This window comes from Culex quinquefasciatus, chromosome 3 (genome assembly GCF_015732765.1).
Source record: "Culex quinquefasciatus strain JHB chromosome 3, VPISU_Cqui_1.0_pri_paternal, whole genome shotgun sequence".
NCBI classification, from domain to species: Eukaryota; Metazoa; Arthropoda; class Insecta; order Diptera; family Culicidae; genus Culex; species Culex quinquefasciatus.
The window spans coordinates 57066171-57084301 of NC_051863.1; the positions used below are offsets into that span (position 1 = coordinate 57066171).

At 38.0% G+C, this 18131-nt stretch overlaps 1 protein-coding gene across 1 annotated transcript; it reads left to right on the forward strand.

Annotated features, from left to right (window-relative positions):
* Positions 1-922: 922 nt before the first annotated feature.
* Positions 923-14806, forward strand: LOC6039688. Its single transcript, XM_001849194.2, has 4 exons — positions 923-1265; positions 1324-1394; positions 14056-14209; positions 14273-14806. Exons 1-4 carry the CDS (start codon positions 1124-1126, stop codon positions 14365-14367), a joined length of 462 nt encoding a protein of 153 aa, XP_001849246.1. The 5' UTR covers positions 923-1123; the 3' UTR covers positions 14368-14806.
* The last annotated feature ends 3325 nt before the right edge of the window (positions 14807-18131 follow it).

Genomic DNA, 18131 nt, shown 5'->3' on the forward strand with positions numbered 1-18131 from the left:
ACAGATTTTAGAATTTTCATGCATCATTTTTGTATGGACAGCTGCCAAATTTATATGGAAAATTTTATGGAAAAACTAATGATGCAAAATGGCTTCTTTGGACATACCGAAGGCACCAAAAAAGCTTCAGTCGGATTAAAAAATACAAAAAATAAAAATAAGACCGATTTCGTAGAGAATTGCTCAGAACTGGTCGACTGTCACACATAATATCAGCGAGATGTTTTACTGATAAAAAAAAACTAGTCAAAATTAACGATTCCTATCGTCAAACACTTGCTCCAACGCCACAACCTTACCTTCTAGCTCTTCCAAATGTTATCGGGCGGTGCATCTCGAGCACGAACATAACTTTATGACTTAATTTACCACGGTGGGTTACCAATCAGGCGGGCATTTGTCATGTGGCCGATCTTAACCGTAAATCTGCCGGTCGCGCGCGCGCGTAAATTGCTCATCTCTCTCTCCGATTACCTTAGCCATACGATACCTACAATAACTCGCTGACGCGTTGTCCTCCTCAAAGTGGCTTCGGAGGTGTACACTATCGCGCTAACATCATGATATCCCCGTTGAAGGAGTCCGCGTGGTCACGGACCAACGTCGTTGTAAATTCCAATTACCAAATCGGCCTTCTACCGGGGCCGGTCCTCAGCCGATACTGTAACCACCACCGCGGTCAGCAGCTCTGACCGGCAGCAACCTGCGATCCCAGGATCACGATTACCGTCCACCGGTGGACAGGTAGTCGTACTCCACGGTGATGGCCAGCTATCGGGTTCGGCGGCATCTTTGGCGCCATAAATTTCCCCCTTTTCAGCGATTTCATTACGGACGGACGGGGCGCAATCTAGGTGTCACGTCGGAGAACGAACGTCCTGGAACAAATGCGCATGTCCGCCCACGAGAGCCATGATTCGTCCTGTCAAATGGTTTGTTTTGCGTCTGGTGGGGGTGAAGAACCCAAACAGGACACCTTCCTTCTGAAGGGTGAAATTTTTCCTTCTTCCAGACTAGCAGTAGCATTTATTTGTCAATTTAAGGTAGAAAAAGTTCGTAAATTTAGAAGCAATCTGTAGCCTTTCAAGTAGATTTTCGGTTAGTCCATTCCGAGGAGTTCAAAATGCGTTGTGCCGTATGTAATTACTACACCTGGAGTTACTTCATTGCGTTCGGGGAGATTTTCGTCTCGTTCAAAGTAGCGTCGGCACTGCTGGCATGTGCCCGGATTAGCGAGCTGGACAGGGACATCGGATGCTACGATGGTGAGTTGAGGAATTATTTGCAAAAGGATTGTTGAAAAAAATGTTTGTTTAATTTTAGTGGAACCGATATTTGTACTGCTGGTTTTGTACAACTTTCTTTCGCTAATGCTTATCATCGGAGTGGCAAAGGTAGGTGGAAGTTTTGTTTTTTTTTGTTGATGGTAATTTTGTCAATATAGGACCAAAAAATTGCTACTCATATGCAGAACATTTTTGATTTCTAAAAAAATCAATTAAAGAATATTAAAATAAAAATGTTTTTTAAATTAAATATTCATGATTTATGAACGATTTGTATAAATGCAATTGAACAATAGCAATACAATTAACAACATTGTGAAAAGTCCTGATACGATATTCAATGTTAAAAAAAACTTTCATGAATAAAAAAGATTTGAGTCCCTTTGAAACTACAGTCGTGTTTTTTAGCTTTTGATCAAATATTTTTCTAAAAAGATGAATTATTCGTAAAAGTATCAAAAATAAAGCGAAAATTAGACAACCCATCAAAAAATGAATATCACAGTAACCAAAGGAAATTAACAGTGTAATCAAAAGTTCTAAAGATTTTCGTAGCATTTCGCATAAAATAATAATATCTAAGATGGAAGAGGCTGAACGTCATTTATAATATTTCTTTTTTAAAATAAATTTTACCTGAAATTTAACTCAAAAATGGTGTACTTTTAACAAATATCTGACAAAATTACTTTTTGATTGCGAATCAAATTTCATTTAAAAAATTATTATAAATTGTCACAATTAAAAACGTTTGTAAAGTCCTTAAAGTCGGCAGTTTTGGTCCACTAAATCACGTATATATTTTTTAAATTGAAGGATCAAAGATCGTTTTTTTCTTAAAAAATGTTACTAAAAACGTTACTTAATCCACCCTCAGTGGTTGGCGCCTTCCTCACATTTAAAGGGTGCTATCCAAAATCCAAAAAGTGCTTAAATAACATTTGAGTGCTTATAACTTTTGATAGGGTTGTCAGATCTTCAATGTTTTGGACGCGTTGGAAAGCTCTTTTGAATACCTATCCAACGATAGGAGATTCGGACAACGTTTTTATCAAAATATCTGAGATCTGGCCTCTAAAAAGTGCGTAAATAACACATAAATGGTTATAACTTTTGATAGGGTTGTCAGATCTTCAATGTCTTGGACGCATTGGAAAGGTCTTTTAAATAACTTTCTGAGAAAGTATAGCATGACGAGTTTTCTTACAAAAACCACCCTTTTTACAATCTTCCAGACTTTTATTCAAATCGTTTTTTAGCATAGCTTTTGAAGTACTTAAGGGGTTACATACATGTAGAAAATCACTAAATTTTACATTACAGATTATTTGATAAATCCACTCAAAACATGATTTTTAATCACTCCTGAAAGATTCATGAAGATATTTAATGATTAAACTGAGTAAGAGACGATTTAAGTTCAAAATTTTGCCATGCGCAAAGCGGGCTATCAAACTTTGTTGGCGTTTTTCTCTAAACCCCGAGTTGATTTACGGGTGCCACGATATCTCGATATGGGATGGACCAAATTGGCTGAAATTTTAGGCGAAGACTCTCAAGATGTATCCCGTGTGCATGACGAAGCCCAATTTTTAAAATTAGCTTTTTTAAAAAATACAAAAATCAGAAACAAACGGGTTTTTAATATGAAAAACACAAAAATATTTTTATCTTTTTTTTAAATAAACTTTTTGAAAATCGGTCTTCGTCATGCACACGAAATCGGTTTAACGAGTATTCACCAAAATTTTGAGCCGATTTGGTCAAGACTGTGTTGAGATATCGTGGCACCCGTTTTTTGAAACTGCTAACTTAAAATTGCTATACCTCGGCAACGATGCAACCAAATATCTTCAAATTAGTTTTGAAAGTAGGTGAAAATGTATATTTTAATGCCATGAAAAAAGAATTTGAATAAAGTTGAAGTGCGTGCTCATACTAACCTCTGACTTTTTTGCCAATATACATGTATGTAACCCCTTAACTAATCTGCATAATTTTTAATACTAAATTATGGTAAAGTGTCAATAATAAATTATAATAATAATAATATTTTTTTAATAGCGACCTATGGGACCCCAAGACGGATCGAATGACGCCAAAACGGACAAAATCGGTTCAGTCAATTGTCGAGATAATCGAATGACAACCACACAGACATTTGCTTTGATTCTGAGTTGATAGGTATACATGAAGGTGGGTCTAGGAAGTCTAGTTGAGAATTAATTTTTCGAGTGATTTTATGGCCTTTCCTCATTATTCGTAGTATTTCTGGATTGTCATAACAATAAACCACAACTTTGCCTTACCGCAAATCAATCAGAATAGAAATAGTAAAAACAAGATGCACACAATCGAACAGTGACTAGAAAAATACTTAAACTTAAAACAAGCAAAATATAAAGATAAGAGGTCGCGGATTTTCAATAAAACTTACAAAGTAAAATAAAACTACACAACATAAATGCATAACAACAAGTTTAAAGTTTAAGATGATCAATTTCAAAAAAAATTTTTTTTTGACTTATGATTGTTCTCTCTTAGGCAAAATTTCAAAAAAGGATCATCGAAATTACTAGAATTAACCACTCTGATGAGCCATCAGTGAGCTTGACTAATACCAATTGGCGAGATGTTAGGCAAAGGGTCGAAAGACAGAAGGTCGAAGGACAAACGGTTCATAGTGAGAATGTAATTAAAATTCCTTAGTCAAAGATTTTCAAACATTATTAAATTAATTGAATGGTTACCCCGAGAAATAGGTTTTAGGCACGCACATTTTCAGAAATTGTGTTTTTTTGTTTAAGTTTAATTTGTTATTTTTTCCGTTATTTTGAACATGAAGATTTTGTTAACATGACGTTTTTAAATAAAAAATGCAAACATGACTTCAATTTATTTTAAGGGGTTACTGTAACACACATGTAAATTGGCAAACATGTTAGAGATTGGTTTGAGCACCCACATATACTGTTTTGCCTTCCTCACTGAGGTAAGGCTATAATCCTGCTCTAAACATTAACTTTTTATTAAAAGCTCAAAGACCCACCTTTATGTATACATATCGACTCAGAATCGAAAACTGAACAAATGTCTGTGTGTGTGTATGTGTGTGTGTGTGTATGTATGTATGTGTTCAAAAATCTTGCCAAGTTTTCACAGCACTGGCTGAACCGATTTTGATCGAACCAGTTGTATTCGACTTGGTTTAGGGTCCCATACATCGCTATTGAATTGTTTGAAGTTTCGATAAGTAGTTCAAAAGTTATGTATAAAAATGTGTTTTCACATATATCTGGATCTCAATTATATGCATGTAAACGATGTCCGGATCCATCATCCGACCCATCATTGGTTAGGTAATCGAGAGACCTTTTAATAACGAACTAGGGGGCAATTACCACCACTAGTTCATTAATTAAAAATTAAATAAAAACCAGAACTTGAGACTCTTGGAGATGAGAGAGAGATGTAATGATCTGCAACTGCTCACATTTGACGTGGGGAAGGAGAATTGTTCCTACCCTTTCACAATCCTGGTTCGATTCAGCTAATCGCACTGTCCTGGCAAAAAGAATCACAAAAGATCGTCGCTTTGGGTTATGGAAAAAAGTCATGTTTATTGCATTTAACTGTCCTAATTTATTGTTTTTCGTCGTTTTAAAACTAACCTAACCATGTGTGTGTGTGTTCGTGTGTTCTAGTGTATCCCGCGGTGGTCGAGTCAAGTCGGAGGATCTTCCTCCGGCCAGGCCTGGCGCAGCAACGGTTTTGGTGTCTTTGGTTTTGTGTCTTTGTCTTTGGTAGAAAAAAACCTGTACAGTGTTTAAGGCTTGTTTTAGTACTTGTGCTTTGTGTAACAGTGGTAACAATGAACTCACCGGATGGACTCCGCCATTGCGCTCTAACAGATTCTCGGGTTGGCGCGCTCTGCCAACTTGGAGGTTCTGAGAAAGGAGTTCATCTCTAATAACTTGTTCTAGCTTTAACGTTTTGATTTTGGATATTTACCACATTTTTGTTACCTCCTTGCACCACCAACCAAACGACCACTTTTGACGTAGAGCGCGGTCCTTGACGGTTAGTTTGGATGGTGCGGGTTGGGACCAACTCCCTGACACTACAATTAACAATTAAGACACTAATTAGACACGACTCAATAAAATACAATCGCCTCAATCGCCGGCTACAGGAATGCTGGGTACAAATAACAGATATTCACAGCACTTTAAATTACAAAACGTTCACAATTTCTTCGTTTGACCAGAGTATGTGTAACGGACTCTGGTCGGTAGCGGCAAATGAGGACGATTCAAAATGACGAAGTCCCTTTTATTAATTTTAAGTCTTTGTTCTTGCGTATTTCGAAAATTGCTCAAAGAGATGTGAGTCGTGCTAACCGTTTTAGGAATAGGGATACCATGTTTTGTATGTTATCCTAACTTGTCCCTACGGTTCAGTTTGACAGGATGATGCGAAGCATTGTGACCAGAGATCGTACTATGTACAAGCGATAGGTTACAACCTTTCCAACGAGTCCACATAATTGAAGATCTGGCAACCCTGTCTCGAGTTATGACCACTTAAGTGATATGTATGCACTTTTTTGAAGCCGGATCTCACTTAAATGTATGTAAACGGTGTCCGGATCCATCATCCGACCCATCGTTGGTTAGATAATCGAGAGACCTTTCCAACGAGTCCACAACATTGAATATCTGGCAACCCTGTCTCGAGTTATGACCACTTAAGTGATATTTATGTACTTTTTTGAAGCCGGATCTCATTTATATGCATGTAAAAGATATCCGGATCCATCATCCGACCCATCGTTGGTTAGGTAATCGAAAGACCTTTCCAATGAGTCCAAAACATTGAAGATCTGGCAACCCTGTCTCGAGCTATGACCACTTAAGTGATATTTATGTACTTTTTTGAAGTCGGATCTCACTTAAAAGTATGTTAACGATGTCCGAATCCATCATCCGACACATCGTTGGTTAGGTTATTGAAAGACCTTTCCAACGAGTCCACATCATTGAAGATCGGGCAACCCTGTCTCAAGTTATGACCACTTAAGTGATATTTATGTACTTTTTTGAAGCCGGATCTCATTTATATGCATGTAAAAGATATCCGGATCCATCATCCGACCCAGCGTTGGTTAGGTAATCGAAAGACCTTTCCAAAGAGTCCACAACATTGAAGATCTGGCAACCCTGTCTCGAGCTATGACCACTTAAGTGATATTTATGTACTTTTTTGAAGCCGGATCTCAATTAAATGTATGTAAATGATGTTCGGATCCAGCATCCGACACATTGTTGGTTTGGTAATCAAAAACCCTTTTCAACGAGTCCTTATCATTGAAGATCTGGCAACCCTGTCTCGAGTTATGATCAATTAAGTGATATTTATATACATTTTTGAAGTCGGATCTCAATTAAATGTATGTAAACGATGTCCGGATCCATCATCCGACACATCGTTGGTTAGGTAATCGAAAGACCTTTCCAAAGAGTCCACAACATTGAAGATCTGGCTACCCTGTCTCGAGTTATGACCACTTAAGTGATTTTTATGTACTTTTTTGAAGCCGGATCTCATTTATATGCATGTAAAAGATATCCGGATCCATCATCCGACCCATCGTTGGTTAGGTAATCGAAAGACCTTTCCAAAGAGTCCACAACATTGAAGATCTGGCAACCCTGTCTCGAGCTATGACCACTTAAGTGATATTTATGTACTTTTTTGAAGTCGGATCTCACTTAAAAGTATGTTAACGATATCCGGATCCATCATCCGACCCATCGTTGGTTAGGTAATCGAAAGACCTTTCCAACGAGTCCACAACATTGAAGATCTGGCTACCCTGTCTCGAGTTATGACCACTTAAGTGATTTTTATGTACTTTTTTGAAGCCGAATCTCATTTATATGCATGTAAAAGATATCCGGATCCATCATCCGACCCATCGTTGGTTAGGTAATCGAAAGACCTTTCCAAAGAGTCCACAACATTGAAGATCTGGCAACCCTGTCTCGAGCTATGACCACTTAAGTGATATTTATGTACTTTTTTGAAGCCGGATCTCACTTAAATGCATGTAAACGATGTTTGGATTCATCATCCGACATATCGTTGGTTAGGTAATCAAAAACCCTTTCCAACGAGTCCATAACATTGATGATTTGGCAACCCTGTCTTAAGTTATATCTGTGTACTTATTTTTCTGGATCTAAAAAAAATAGCTGGCAAACCACTTATATTAAAAATGAGCAGGGCTGCGGAGTCGGGTCATATGTCAAACGACTCCGACTCCGACTCCGACTCCGGCTTTCTCAGATTAGCTGACTCCGACTCCGACTCCGGCTCCGGCTTTGAACAAATGGTTGGCTCCGACTCCGACTCCGACTCCGACTCCGCCCTACCAACTCTAGCTGACTCCGACTCCGACTCCGACTCCAGCTTTCAACAAATGGTTGGCTCCGACTCCGACTCCGACTCCACAAGTTTTTAAATGTTTCAAAAGTTAGTTAACTATTATTAGTTAATTATTTATAAAACATTAATAAATAGGATTATTTAAATACTCTTTAAGCGTCATGTTTTTTTTTTTTGTCTCAAGAAAAATAAGTTAAGTAAAAGTAAAGTAAAGTAAATAAACGGAAAAAAGTTTCTAGGTTACAAGTTTTATACGTTATGGAAACAGAAATCGAAAAATATCTTAAGTTTTAGAGGTATTTTGAGAAGAACAGTTTTGTAAGTAAATTTGGATTTACTTGATTAACCTCAAATTTGAAAATATTTTTTCAAAGCTAATACATTTAAATACTAAATTGTTATTTTTGAATGCATAACTAAAAGAAATCTCGCCTTAATGATCTATTGAACATTAAAATTCAATTTGCTCACTTTCAGGCTGACATTTGTAAGAAGCACCGTGACAGCCCAAGTAACATTTTAAGCTTTATCAAAGCTGTCACAACCACTATAAAACCTATCAGCCAAAACCAACATTAAAACCACCAAGTCGTAACAGCCTCCCCAGAACCCCGATAAACCTCACTTAAAACCCAAAAGGACCTCCGCAAAAGGTTGTTACGGCCTATTTATAAAACCCACATAGGAGTTCAAGGCTTTACAACGAAATCCTAACAACGTCCTTAAAGCCTTGATAAAGCCTTTGTTAAAACCTTGTTAGGAGTTAGGGAAAATGACATTTCATACGTCTTCATGCGTCTTATGACAAACAGATTTTATTCTGGCAAAAAAATGAGTCTTCGTCTTGCCAAATGAAATTATGGAGATGGTTGTCAAAAATGGTGATGATGATATGATAGATATTGGAGGTAATTGAAATAATTTCAAACCATATTTTTCGAAATTGGTGGCTCAAATTCAGCTGCGGTTAAAATTTTATTGATGATTGTAGGGGAGATAGAGCCAAAAAAAATCAACTCGCTTCATCAAAAATCATTATTTTGTAATCATAGTTTTTAATGTTAAAAAATATTGTGTTGCAAATCTTTGCAAAAAATGTTCAAATTATGTTTGAACTTCTGTGGCTATGCTAACGATGTCACAAATTCATCATAATTGTGTGTTTTCATCAAATTTATGATTTTATTTTTTTTTCTGCCAAGATGGCGGTCAATCATATTCAATCAGAGCACGCGTTTAGCGCCATATTTATGCACTGCTTTTTGGCCGCGATAAATGCTCTATTAGGAGCTTATGGTTTTATGTGAGCTTTTTGCATGCCTAATGGCACTTGACAGCTACAACACCCTTGGTTTTAACAAAGCATGCGATAAAACCGTTTGGCATGGCATTGCCATCTGGTGTTCAAGCCTCTATTAAAACTTTCATAAAACCTTATTGAAAGCCAGTCGGCTTTTATTTTCTCCCGATTTTATGTCCGAGGCAAAAAACCTTGTTAGAACCTATTAATGAGCTCTTGCTTGTTGGTTGCGGTGAATGCCCAAATAAAACTATTAAGCAATCAAGATGCTACAAAAAACGAAAACGAAACTATTGGCACTACGCCCCCCGGGGCATGGCCTTCCTCTAACGTGGGATTTCTGCTCCAGCGCCTCTGACGAGACAGGAGAAACCGGGACCGACGTTTTACTTCACCATCCGATAGAAGCTCAGTGGATAAGGCGGGAATCGAACCCGCGTCTCATAGCATCATCGGGATCGGCAGCCGAAGCCGCTACCCCTGCGCCACGAGACCCAAGATGCTACAATAAAACCTTAATAAAACTTGGTGGTGGCTAGTTGGTTTAAAAATGTTACTTGGGAGGCACCTTGTTTTTTAAATGACAATTTTAAACGAAACTTTTTTTTGTTTTTTTTTTAAGACGTACATGGACATCGCGCCATGGCTGAAGGAGATTATTATTGCAAATCAATGTATCTAAACAATTTCTTCGTGGAAAGGACGCTTAAGATGTCCTTTTCAAATATCTGTGACATAGAAAATTATTTTAACCTGGAAATTTTTAATTTATTTTAATTTTAAAATTTTAAATACTTTAAAAAGGAGGTGCACGATACTTCGTGAATCTTCACCTAAAACGAAGCTTTATGGATGATCTTGCGCCTCCATCAAAATATATGAAAAAACTTAAAATATAATAAAAAACAAATATCCACAAGTAAAATATTTTCTAGGTCACAAATATTTCATTTTTTTTAAGGTACATTGATTTGCAATGATTATCACCTTTCGTCATATTGGCGTAAGACATACAGTATGAGAAAATTCGTACCAGTTGATAATATTTTGATTATGTGTTTTTGTTTATAATATTTAAAAAATAAATTAAAATCCTATATTTTGTTCGATACATTTTTTTATTAGTTCATTTTTGCACTGAATATCAAAATAGTATACCTAAGACATTTGCTATCGGGGTAAAAGATGACTTTGTGTGTACTTTTTTCAGAAATAACTGGATGAAATTTGGTCAAATTCGAATTGAAAGTGATCATAAATATAGCCTGACTACATAACCAATATTTTTTTTATTATTTTTTGAATTATGATACTACATACTTGGGTAAGAGGTTATCATTTAATTACACTATAATAATAACACAATTAGAGGTTTTCAATCACAATGAAAAGCTTCAAATACATAATGGCATGATAAATCAATTGAAAATATAAGTTGTTTTGTATATTAGTGCGGTCCTCGTGGCGCAGGGGTAGCGGCTTCGGCTGCCGATCCCGATGATGCTATGCGACGCGGGTTCGATTCCCGCCTTATCCACTGAGCTTCTATCGGATGGTGAAGTAAAACGTCGGTCCCGGTTTCTCCTGTCTCGTCAGAGGCGCTGGAGCAGAAATCCCACGTTAGAGGAAGGCCATGTCCCGGGGGCGTAGTGCCAATAGTTTCGTTTCGTTTTTTTGTAAGCTGTTATATAGGTAATACTGAACAGTAAAAAAACATATTTTTGTTGAATTTAAGATAACTCCGGCTCCGACTCCGACTCCGGGTTATCAGAAATCTTCGGCTCCGACTCCGACTCCGACTCCAGCTCATAAAATTTAGCGGACTCCGGCTCCGACTCCGACTCCAGCTGTTCGAGTTTTGACGACTCCGACTCCGACTCCGACTCTAGGTTCCCAAAAAGACCCGACTCCACTGACTCCGGCTCCGACTCCGACTCCGACTCCACAGCCCTGAAAATGAGGAAGGCATCAACCACATAGGTGGATTAAGTTAGTTTTTGTTTATCATTTTAACTCGCAGGTTTTTGATTTTTGTATTTTTTAAAGCAGGAAACTTTAAAAAAATGTTAATTATGGCTAAATAAAAAAAATGTTTCAGTATTAATTTTGGTGGGTTTTCATTCTTTCAAACATGAGCAGTTCCTGAAAATGAAATGCCTGAATTCAAAATTTTAAAGATGCAGCAGTTTGAGTTTTTTCCGTCAATATAATTCAAAATGGTTTTATAGAACTCAATTTGATAAAAAATAACTTATTTTTGACGTTTTGTCCTTTCAACCGTTTGCCCATTCGACCTTTTGTCCACTGTCAACCGTTTGTCTGATCGACCTTATGTCTTTCGACCTCTCGTCCATTTGACCCAACCTTTTGTTGATGATGAAAAAATAAATAATAAATGAATAAAATGTATTCAAAAATGTAAGTACATTATCTTCCAAAACAAGCAAAAATCAAATCAAATTATTCGCTCTACAGCATTGCCTTGGCGTTCTCGATTGCGAGATTCCTACTCGAAACTAGGTGTCCGAAGGCTTGATTGTTGAGGCAATTGCAAACCTCTTTTTACACCTAAGCTTCCATCCACCCCGGGATTCGAACTGACGACCTTTGGATTGTTAGTCCAACTGCCTACCAGCGACTCCACCGAGCCAGGACCCAGGGAGACGACTCCTGCACCTGGACTGAGCTAACGACCTAACCACTAGGTTAGACCGGGACCAACATTTACTTCCCTGTCCGACGGAAGGCGTGATCAGACAAATCTCGTCTCAAAATTTGCCACCGGGACCTTCTGGGATCAAACCAGGACGACTGGGTGAGAGGCAACCACGCTTACCCCTACACCACGGTCCCGCCAAAACAAGCAATGAGAACTTTTTTAAAATGGGTAATTCTCTACCAACTCACACGAAATCGGGAAAAGTTGCCCCGACCCCTCTTCGATTTGCGTGAAACTTTGTCCTAAGGGGTAACTTTTGTCCCTGATCACGAAACCGAGGTCCGTTTTTTGATATCTCGTGACGGAGGGGCGGTACGACCCCTTCCATTTTTGAACATGCGAAAAAAAAGGAGTTTTTCAACAATTTGCAGCCTGAAACGGTGATGAGATAGAAATTTGGTGTCAAAGGGACTTTTATGTAAAATTAGACGCCCGATTTGATGGCGTACTCAGAATTCCGAATAAACGTATTTTTCATCGAAAAAAACACTAAAAATGTTTTAAAAATTCTCCCATTTTCCGTTACTCGACTGTAAAAAATTTTGGAACATGTCATTTTATGGGAAATTTAATGTACTTTTCGAATCTACATTGTCCCAGAAGGGTCATTTTTTCATTTAGAACAAAAATTTTCATTTTAAAATTTCGTGTTTTTTCTAACTTTGCAGGGTTATTTTTTAGAGTGTAACAATGCTCTACAAAGTTGTAGAGCAGACAATTACAAAAATTTTGATATATAGACATAAGGGGTTTGCTTATAAACATCACGAGTTATCGCGATTTTACGAAAAAAGTTTTGAAAAAGTTACTTTTGCGTTTCTCTTTGTTTCGTCGTCCGTGTCTGTCGCGGGTGACCATGAACGGCCATGATCGATGACGACCAACTTTTTCAAAACTTTTTTTCGTAAAATCGCGATAACTCGTGATGTTTATAAGCAAACCCCTTATGTCTATATATCAAAATTTTTGTAATTGTCTGCTCTACAACTTTGTAGAACATTGTTACACTCTAAAAAATAACCCTGCAAAGTTTGAAAAAACACGAAATTTTAAAATGAAAAATTTTGTTCTAAATGAAAAAATGACCCTTCTGGGACAATGTAGATTCGAAAAGTACATTAAATTTCCCATAAAATGACATGTTCCAAAATTTTTTACAGTCGAGTAACGGAAAATGGGAGAATTTTTAAAACTTTTTTAGTGTTTTTTCGATGAAAAATACGTTTATTCGGAATTCTGAGTACGCCATCAAATCGGGCGTCTAATTTCACACAAAAGTCCCTTTGACACCAAATTTCTATCTCATCACCGTTTGAGGCTGCAAATTATTGAAAAACACCTCTTTTTTCACATGTTCAAAAATGGAAGGGGTCGTACCGCCCTTCCGTCACGAGATATCAAAAAACGGACCTCGGATTCGTGATCAGGGACAAAAGTTACCCCTTAGGACAAAGTTTCACGCAAATCGAAGAGGGGTCGGGGCAACTGCTGTGTGAGTTGGCGGAGAATTACCCAAATGTTAAAATCATTGGGAAAAAATCTCTTAGAATATCTTGTTTTACTTTTTGTGGTACTATACACGGGAGTTTTACAAAACATCTAAATTTGATTGTTAACGTTCACTGTGCTCAAATATTTAAAACTTTAATTTATGTAACATGGTTCGGAAATGGTAAACTTTTTGGCACTCAATGGATTGGAAGCGATTTATGACTATCCACGTTATATTTTTTGGTTTTGGGTGTTTGGAATATATAAAAAAGCCCTTAAGGAATATATATAAAGCCCTTAAGGGGTGGAAGATTGTACACGCTCCATACAAAAAAAATGTATGGAGAAGTGTCCACAAAAGGGGGCGGCGTTGGTATGAAATTTCAAAAAAAGTGTCCTTCGTTGTTTACGGATGGCCCCTAACAATATTCAACAAATAGAGTTAATTTTCAAATATTAGAATATATATTTAAAATATTGCTGAAATTATCGATATGATTTTATATTTATACCATAAAGTAATGTCTACAATGGCATTTACAACAACATGTTAAACTATTTTATCAATAAAATTATTTCAAAATAGGTTTGGTAATTTGTACAATTTTTTAAGAACAACACCAAAAACTTACTTGCTGGTTGTGTTGCTTTAAGAAAGTTATCTTAGGTAAAATGTGAGAAATTTGGCATTAAATTGTTAATTTAAAATTGTTAGGTTTTATTTTCGATACCTTAACAAAGACAGCTTTGACAAACCAAAGTAGTGTCACGCAAAACAATAAAAAATAAATTTATTTACAACTATTTCCTAGCGCATGGAAAAGCTGCTCCAAATCTACCAGACCTGCACGATCACCCTGAAGGCATCGGCCGTCGTACGTCGGGCGGTCCTGTCCGCGACCGAGTACGACGAGTCCAATATGGAGAAAACCGTCGCCGAGATGAAACTGGTCATCATGTTCACCTGTGAGTCACTTCAATATTTGACTAGTTGAATTTTTGTAATTGTAATGATTGTTTTTGCTGCAGTAATCTTCACCCTGGAAGCCCTGGTAGTGGCGGGAGCTGTTCGAAAAATACGAAGAGAACAGCAGGAACCACAATACTACATAGACGTCGTCTAGGAGTCCTTTCGCCGTCCGAACCGTGGAGATCCTCCACGAGATTGTGTGTCAAAGTTTCCGGCCGAAAGAGGAGCAGTTATTCCTGGAGTGTCCTTCCGTTGTGTGTGACCCATACTTTTGTGGACTGAGGAGGCAGAAGATGCAGTGCAGTAGTAAATCCTTACAACTTACTAACTTATCTCCGTTTTTTCGTCCTGACAATATATACACATTATATATATTTACATTGTAACATTTATACGGCTCGACCCCCCAAAACTTATGCGCAGACAAGCAAGAATACAAACCCCGTAGAATGCTTTCCAGGTCAATTTAGTGGGGACACACCCGCGCGCGTGTCCAGTAGAAATTTATAGCGGTACAACTACAATAGTGATAACGTTTAACAATTTTCGCCAATTCCGAAATGAACGCTTGATTTAAAAAAAAAACTAACAAACACACCTCGTTTCACTCTATCATCGCGGAACCAATTAATAAATCATTCCGAAATCCGAAACCGCGTCCATTCAATCAGGCTCCGGGACGGGGCAAACAAAACGAATACAGATATCAATCGAAGCGAATGCCATATAAATGGTTCCGTCATATCTGGGCGCTGTAATCATGCCATTGGTGGACGCGTTGTTGCCTCAAAGCTGAATGGTGAGTAGAGATTTCGTCCGCCGGAGTCTGTGACGGTAGCCATAAGCGATTGTTTTACCACAATTTGGACATCGGTCGAAATTTGATTCAACTTATACGGTTCGGGGGGAATATCACAGGCAAAGAGATCTTTCTAAGGTTTTCCAGCTTCAGCTATAATTCTTGTTTTTTGGTATTCCTTACTAACGTTACCATGCTTTCTTTGAAAATAATTTGTTTACAATATATTTTTAATTTTTTTTTATTATTCCCGTTTCATTTATCTCTGACTAAACCTTGCCAGCGACCTTTGCGACTTTCTTTAACCCCATATCTATGCTATTTTTTCTGTGTTCAGTTCAGTTTCTGCTACCATACCCCCAAACAACCCGAGACCTGAACCTGAAAGGAGTGGTGCCCGTTCCACCTGACTTTTTGGGGCACACTCCGGTTTGGATGAAGTGCATAAACGTCGCACGTTCCATTTGGCCTCGCCCGAATAGCGCTCCAACCCGGGTTGTTGTGCCACCGACCACAGATTAATTACGATAAGATCCATTATCATCGAGTTCTCTCCCTCGTGGTCTTTATTTTTTTGTCTGGTTGAGGTCTTTCAATCGTTGGATCTCTTTTGAAAAAAAGAATAGAGATAGATGAAAAAAGCTGAAAAGATTGAGCGCGAATATAACCTGCACCAAACAATAATATCCAGTTTTCGGGCTCACGCGCCCATTCGGTAATCAATCACCGCTGACAAGAGAAATATGTTAGAAATCATAAAGTAATTATGATATAGTTTTGACATAAGTATTTTGGTCGGGGTAGTGTGTGTGTGTCAGTGGGTAAGAGGTAGCAGTATGTGGAGCAAACTGAGCGAAATCTGGTCAGGTCACACGGTGGAAAAGGACAAACTTATAATTAAATGGTATAAACAATGACATTTAATCCAAAATTATCGGAAATGTCAAATGCATATTTATTGGGGTTTTTTGTAATCAAAATAAAAAAAATATTGAACCACCTTGTATTGATATATAGTTTTCTAATAAGTGTTAAAATCTCATAACAGTACAGCCAGATAGTAAAAATTTACTGTTAAATGGAATAAATATCCATAAATCAATTCAATTACATTCAAAAACAAACCAAACCCAAACCCAAACCCAAACCCAAGCCCAAACCCAAACCCAAACCCAAACCCAAACCCAAACCCAAACCCAAACCCAAACCCAAACCCAAACCCAAACCCAAACCCAAACCCAAACCCAAACCCAAACCCAAACCCAAACCCAAACCCTAACCCTAACCCAAACCCAAACCCAAACCCAAACCCAAACCCAAACCCAAACCCAAACCCAAACCCAAACCCAAACCCAAACCCAAACCCAAACCCAAACCCAAACCCAAACCCAAACCCAAACCCAAACCCAAACCCAAACCCAAACCCAAACCCAAACCCAAAACCAAAACCAAAACAATACTTATTCTATACGCATTTCCGTGTGACATCACTCCGTGTGAGCGTTATGTGTAACGTGACAGAAAAATGTATGATTGATGATTTTTTTTTTAAATGGCAAAACGGAAACTAAACAAAAATTACAGCCCTAATTGAATTTGCAATAGAACTGCTTCGATTTTTTGATAAAGTGCACCCTGTTGGAGTTAAAGTAACTTTTGTTTTGGGTTATAATTTATGGAAATTTCAACATTTTCCGTTTTATGATGGAATGCCACCTCTGAAAAATATTTTTAAAAATCTGAGAAAACTTGACCGAGACACGTAGCCCAGTGATAACACTTCCGCCTCGTAAACGGTAGATCGGGGTTCAAATCCCGGCTCGGACCAACACAACTGGTGACCTTTTCCCTCCTGGTTTCGATTGCTTAGTAAAGGGAAGGTAGTGTATCGTCACAAACTGGACCTTATCAAGACAACCTATGGAATGTTAACATTAACCTTAACAAGTTAACATTAAGTTGATTAATAAACTGTCACTGAATCCGCTTTTTAAATGCCGGCCCCGATACTCTTCACGGGTGTTCCCCTCAGGAACAGGGAATTTTCTTTTTTAGAAAACTTCCTATTATTTTTCTAAGGCTTATTTTTCAATTTTCTTTTTTTTATTCTTAACTTATTTTTTTTACAATTTTCTTTCTGAGACTTCAAAAATTGGACAATTAGTTTCTGAGATATACCCTTACAAAAAAAAAATCGAGTCGATTTCAGAATGGTTGAGAACTTGAAGGCCTAATTACGAGGCCATTGGGCATTGTCTGGTCCGCCTTAACGCAGAAGTAAGCACCAGTAGAATCCTTTATAAGAATTAGCTTCATCGTTTTGTGTAGTAAAATGTTACATCTAAATTTAATTTTAGGACCCACCTTTCTAAATAACCCGCTTTTCTAAATAGTTTTTTAAGCGCAAATAATTTTGTCATGTTAACATCAGTGTTGGAATTCGAGTGAGAAGAAGGAAAGCTTTGATTGCTCGCGACCAAGGGAGAGTTCTTGTAGTACTTTCCTCTCATCACTCGCGCTCCTATTTTCGTTCTTGCTCTCGCTCTCGTCGCGAGTGCTCGCGAGCGTTTCATGCTAGCCGTTTGTTCCAAGCTAGCAATATGTTTATCAGGCTTATGAATCCTAACGACGCGGGTTACCAACTCGTTTTACTTCTTGCTCGCGAGCAAATCTGGCTCACGAGCAAGCCGGTTCGTGAGCGCAGGAGTGCACGGGCAATCGGTGAGTTGCTCTCGGCAGCTCGGGACTCGCGGTGATAACTCGAGAGAGAGGAATGTTTCTCGGGAGAGGGCGAGAATACCAACACTGGTTAATAAAAAAATAAAAATGCTATTTTGAATATCTATGAAATTTTGAGGGACACTGAATCGATCATAAATTCCTTTATAAAACTTAGACATTATCATCAAATTGACCCAGTGTGCACCTTTAGAAATGCGCGCGCAAATCTGGTCCAGGTCAAGTAGCCGCAGCAGCAGTCATAATTCATACTTATGGAGCGCGCACACGCAGTAGCGGCACCCAGGATCCGTCATCGTAACTCTGCAGCCGCGTGTGATCCCAAATAAGGTGAAATCGATGTCAAGTTTGATAAAGCAGGCCACAACACACCGTGGCGC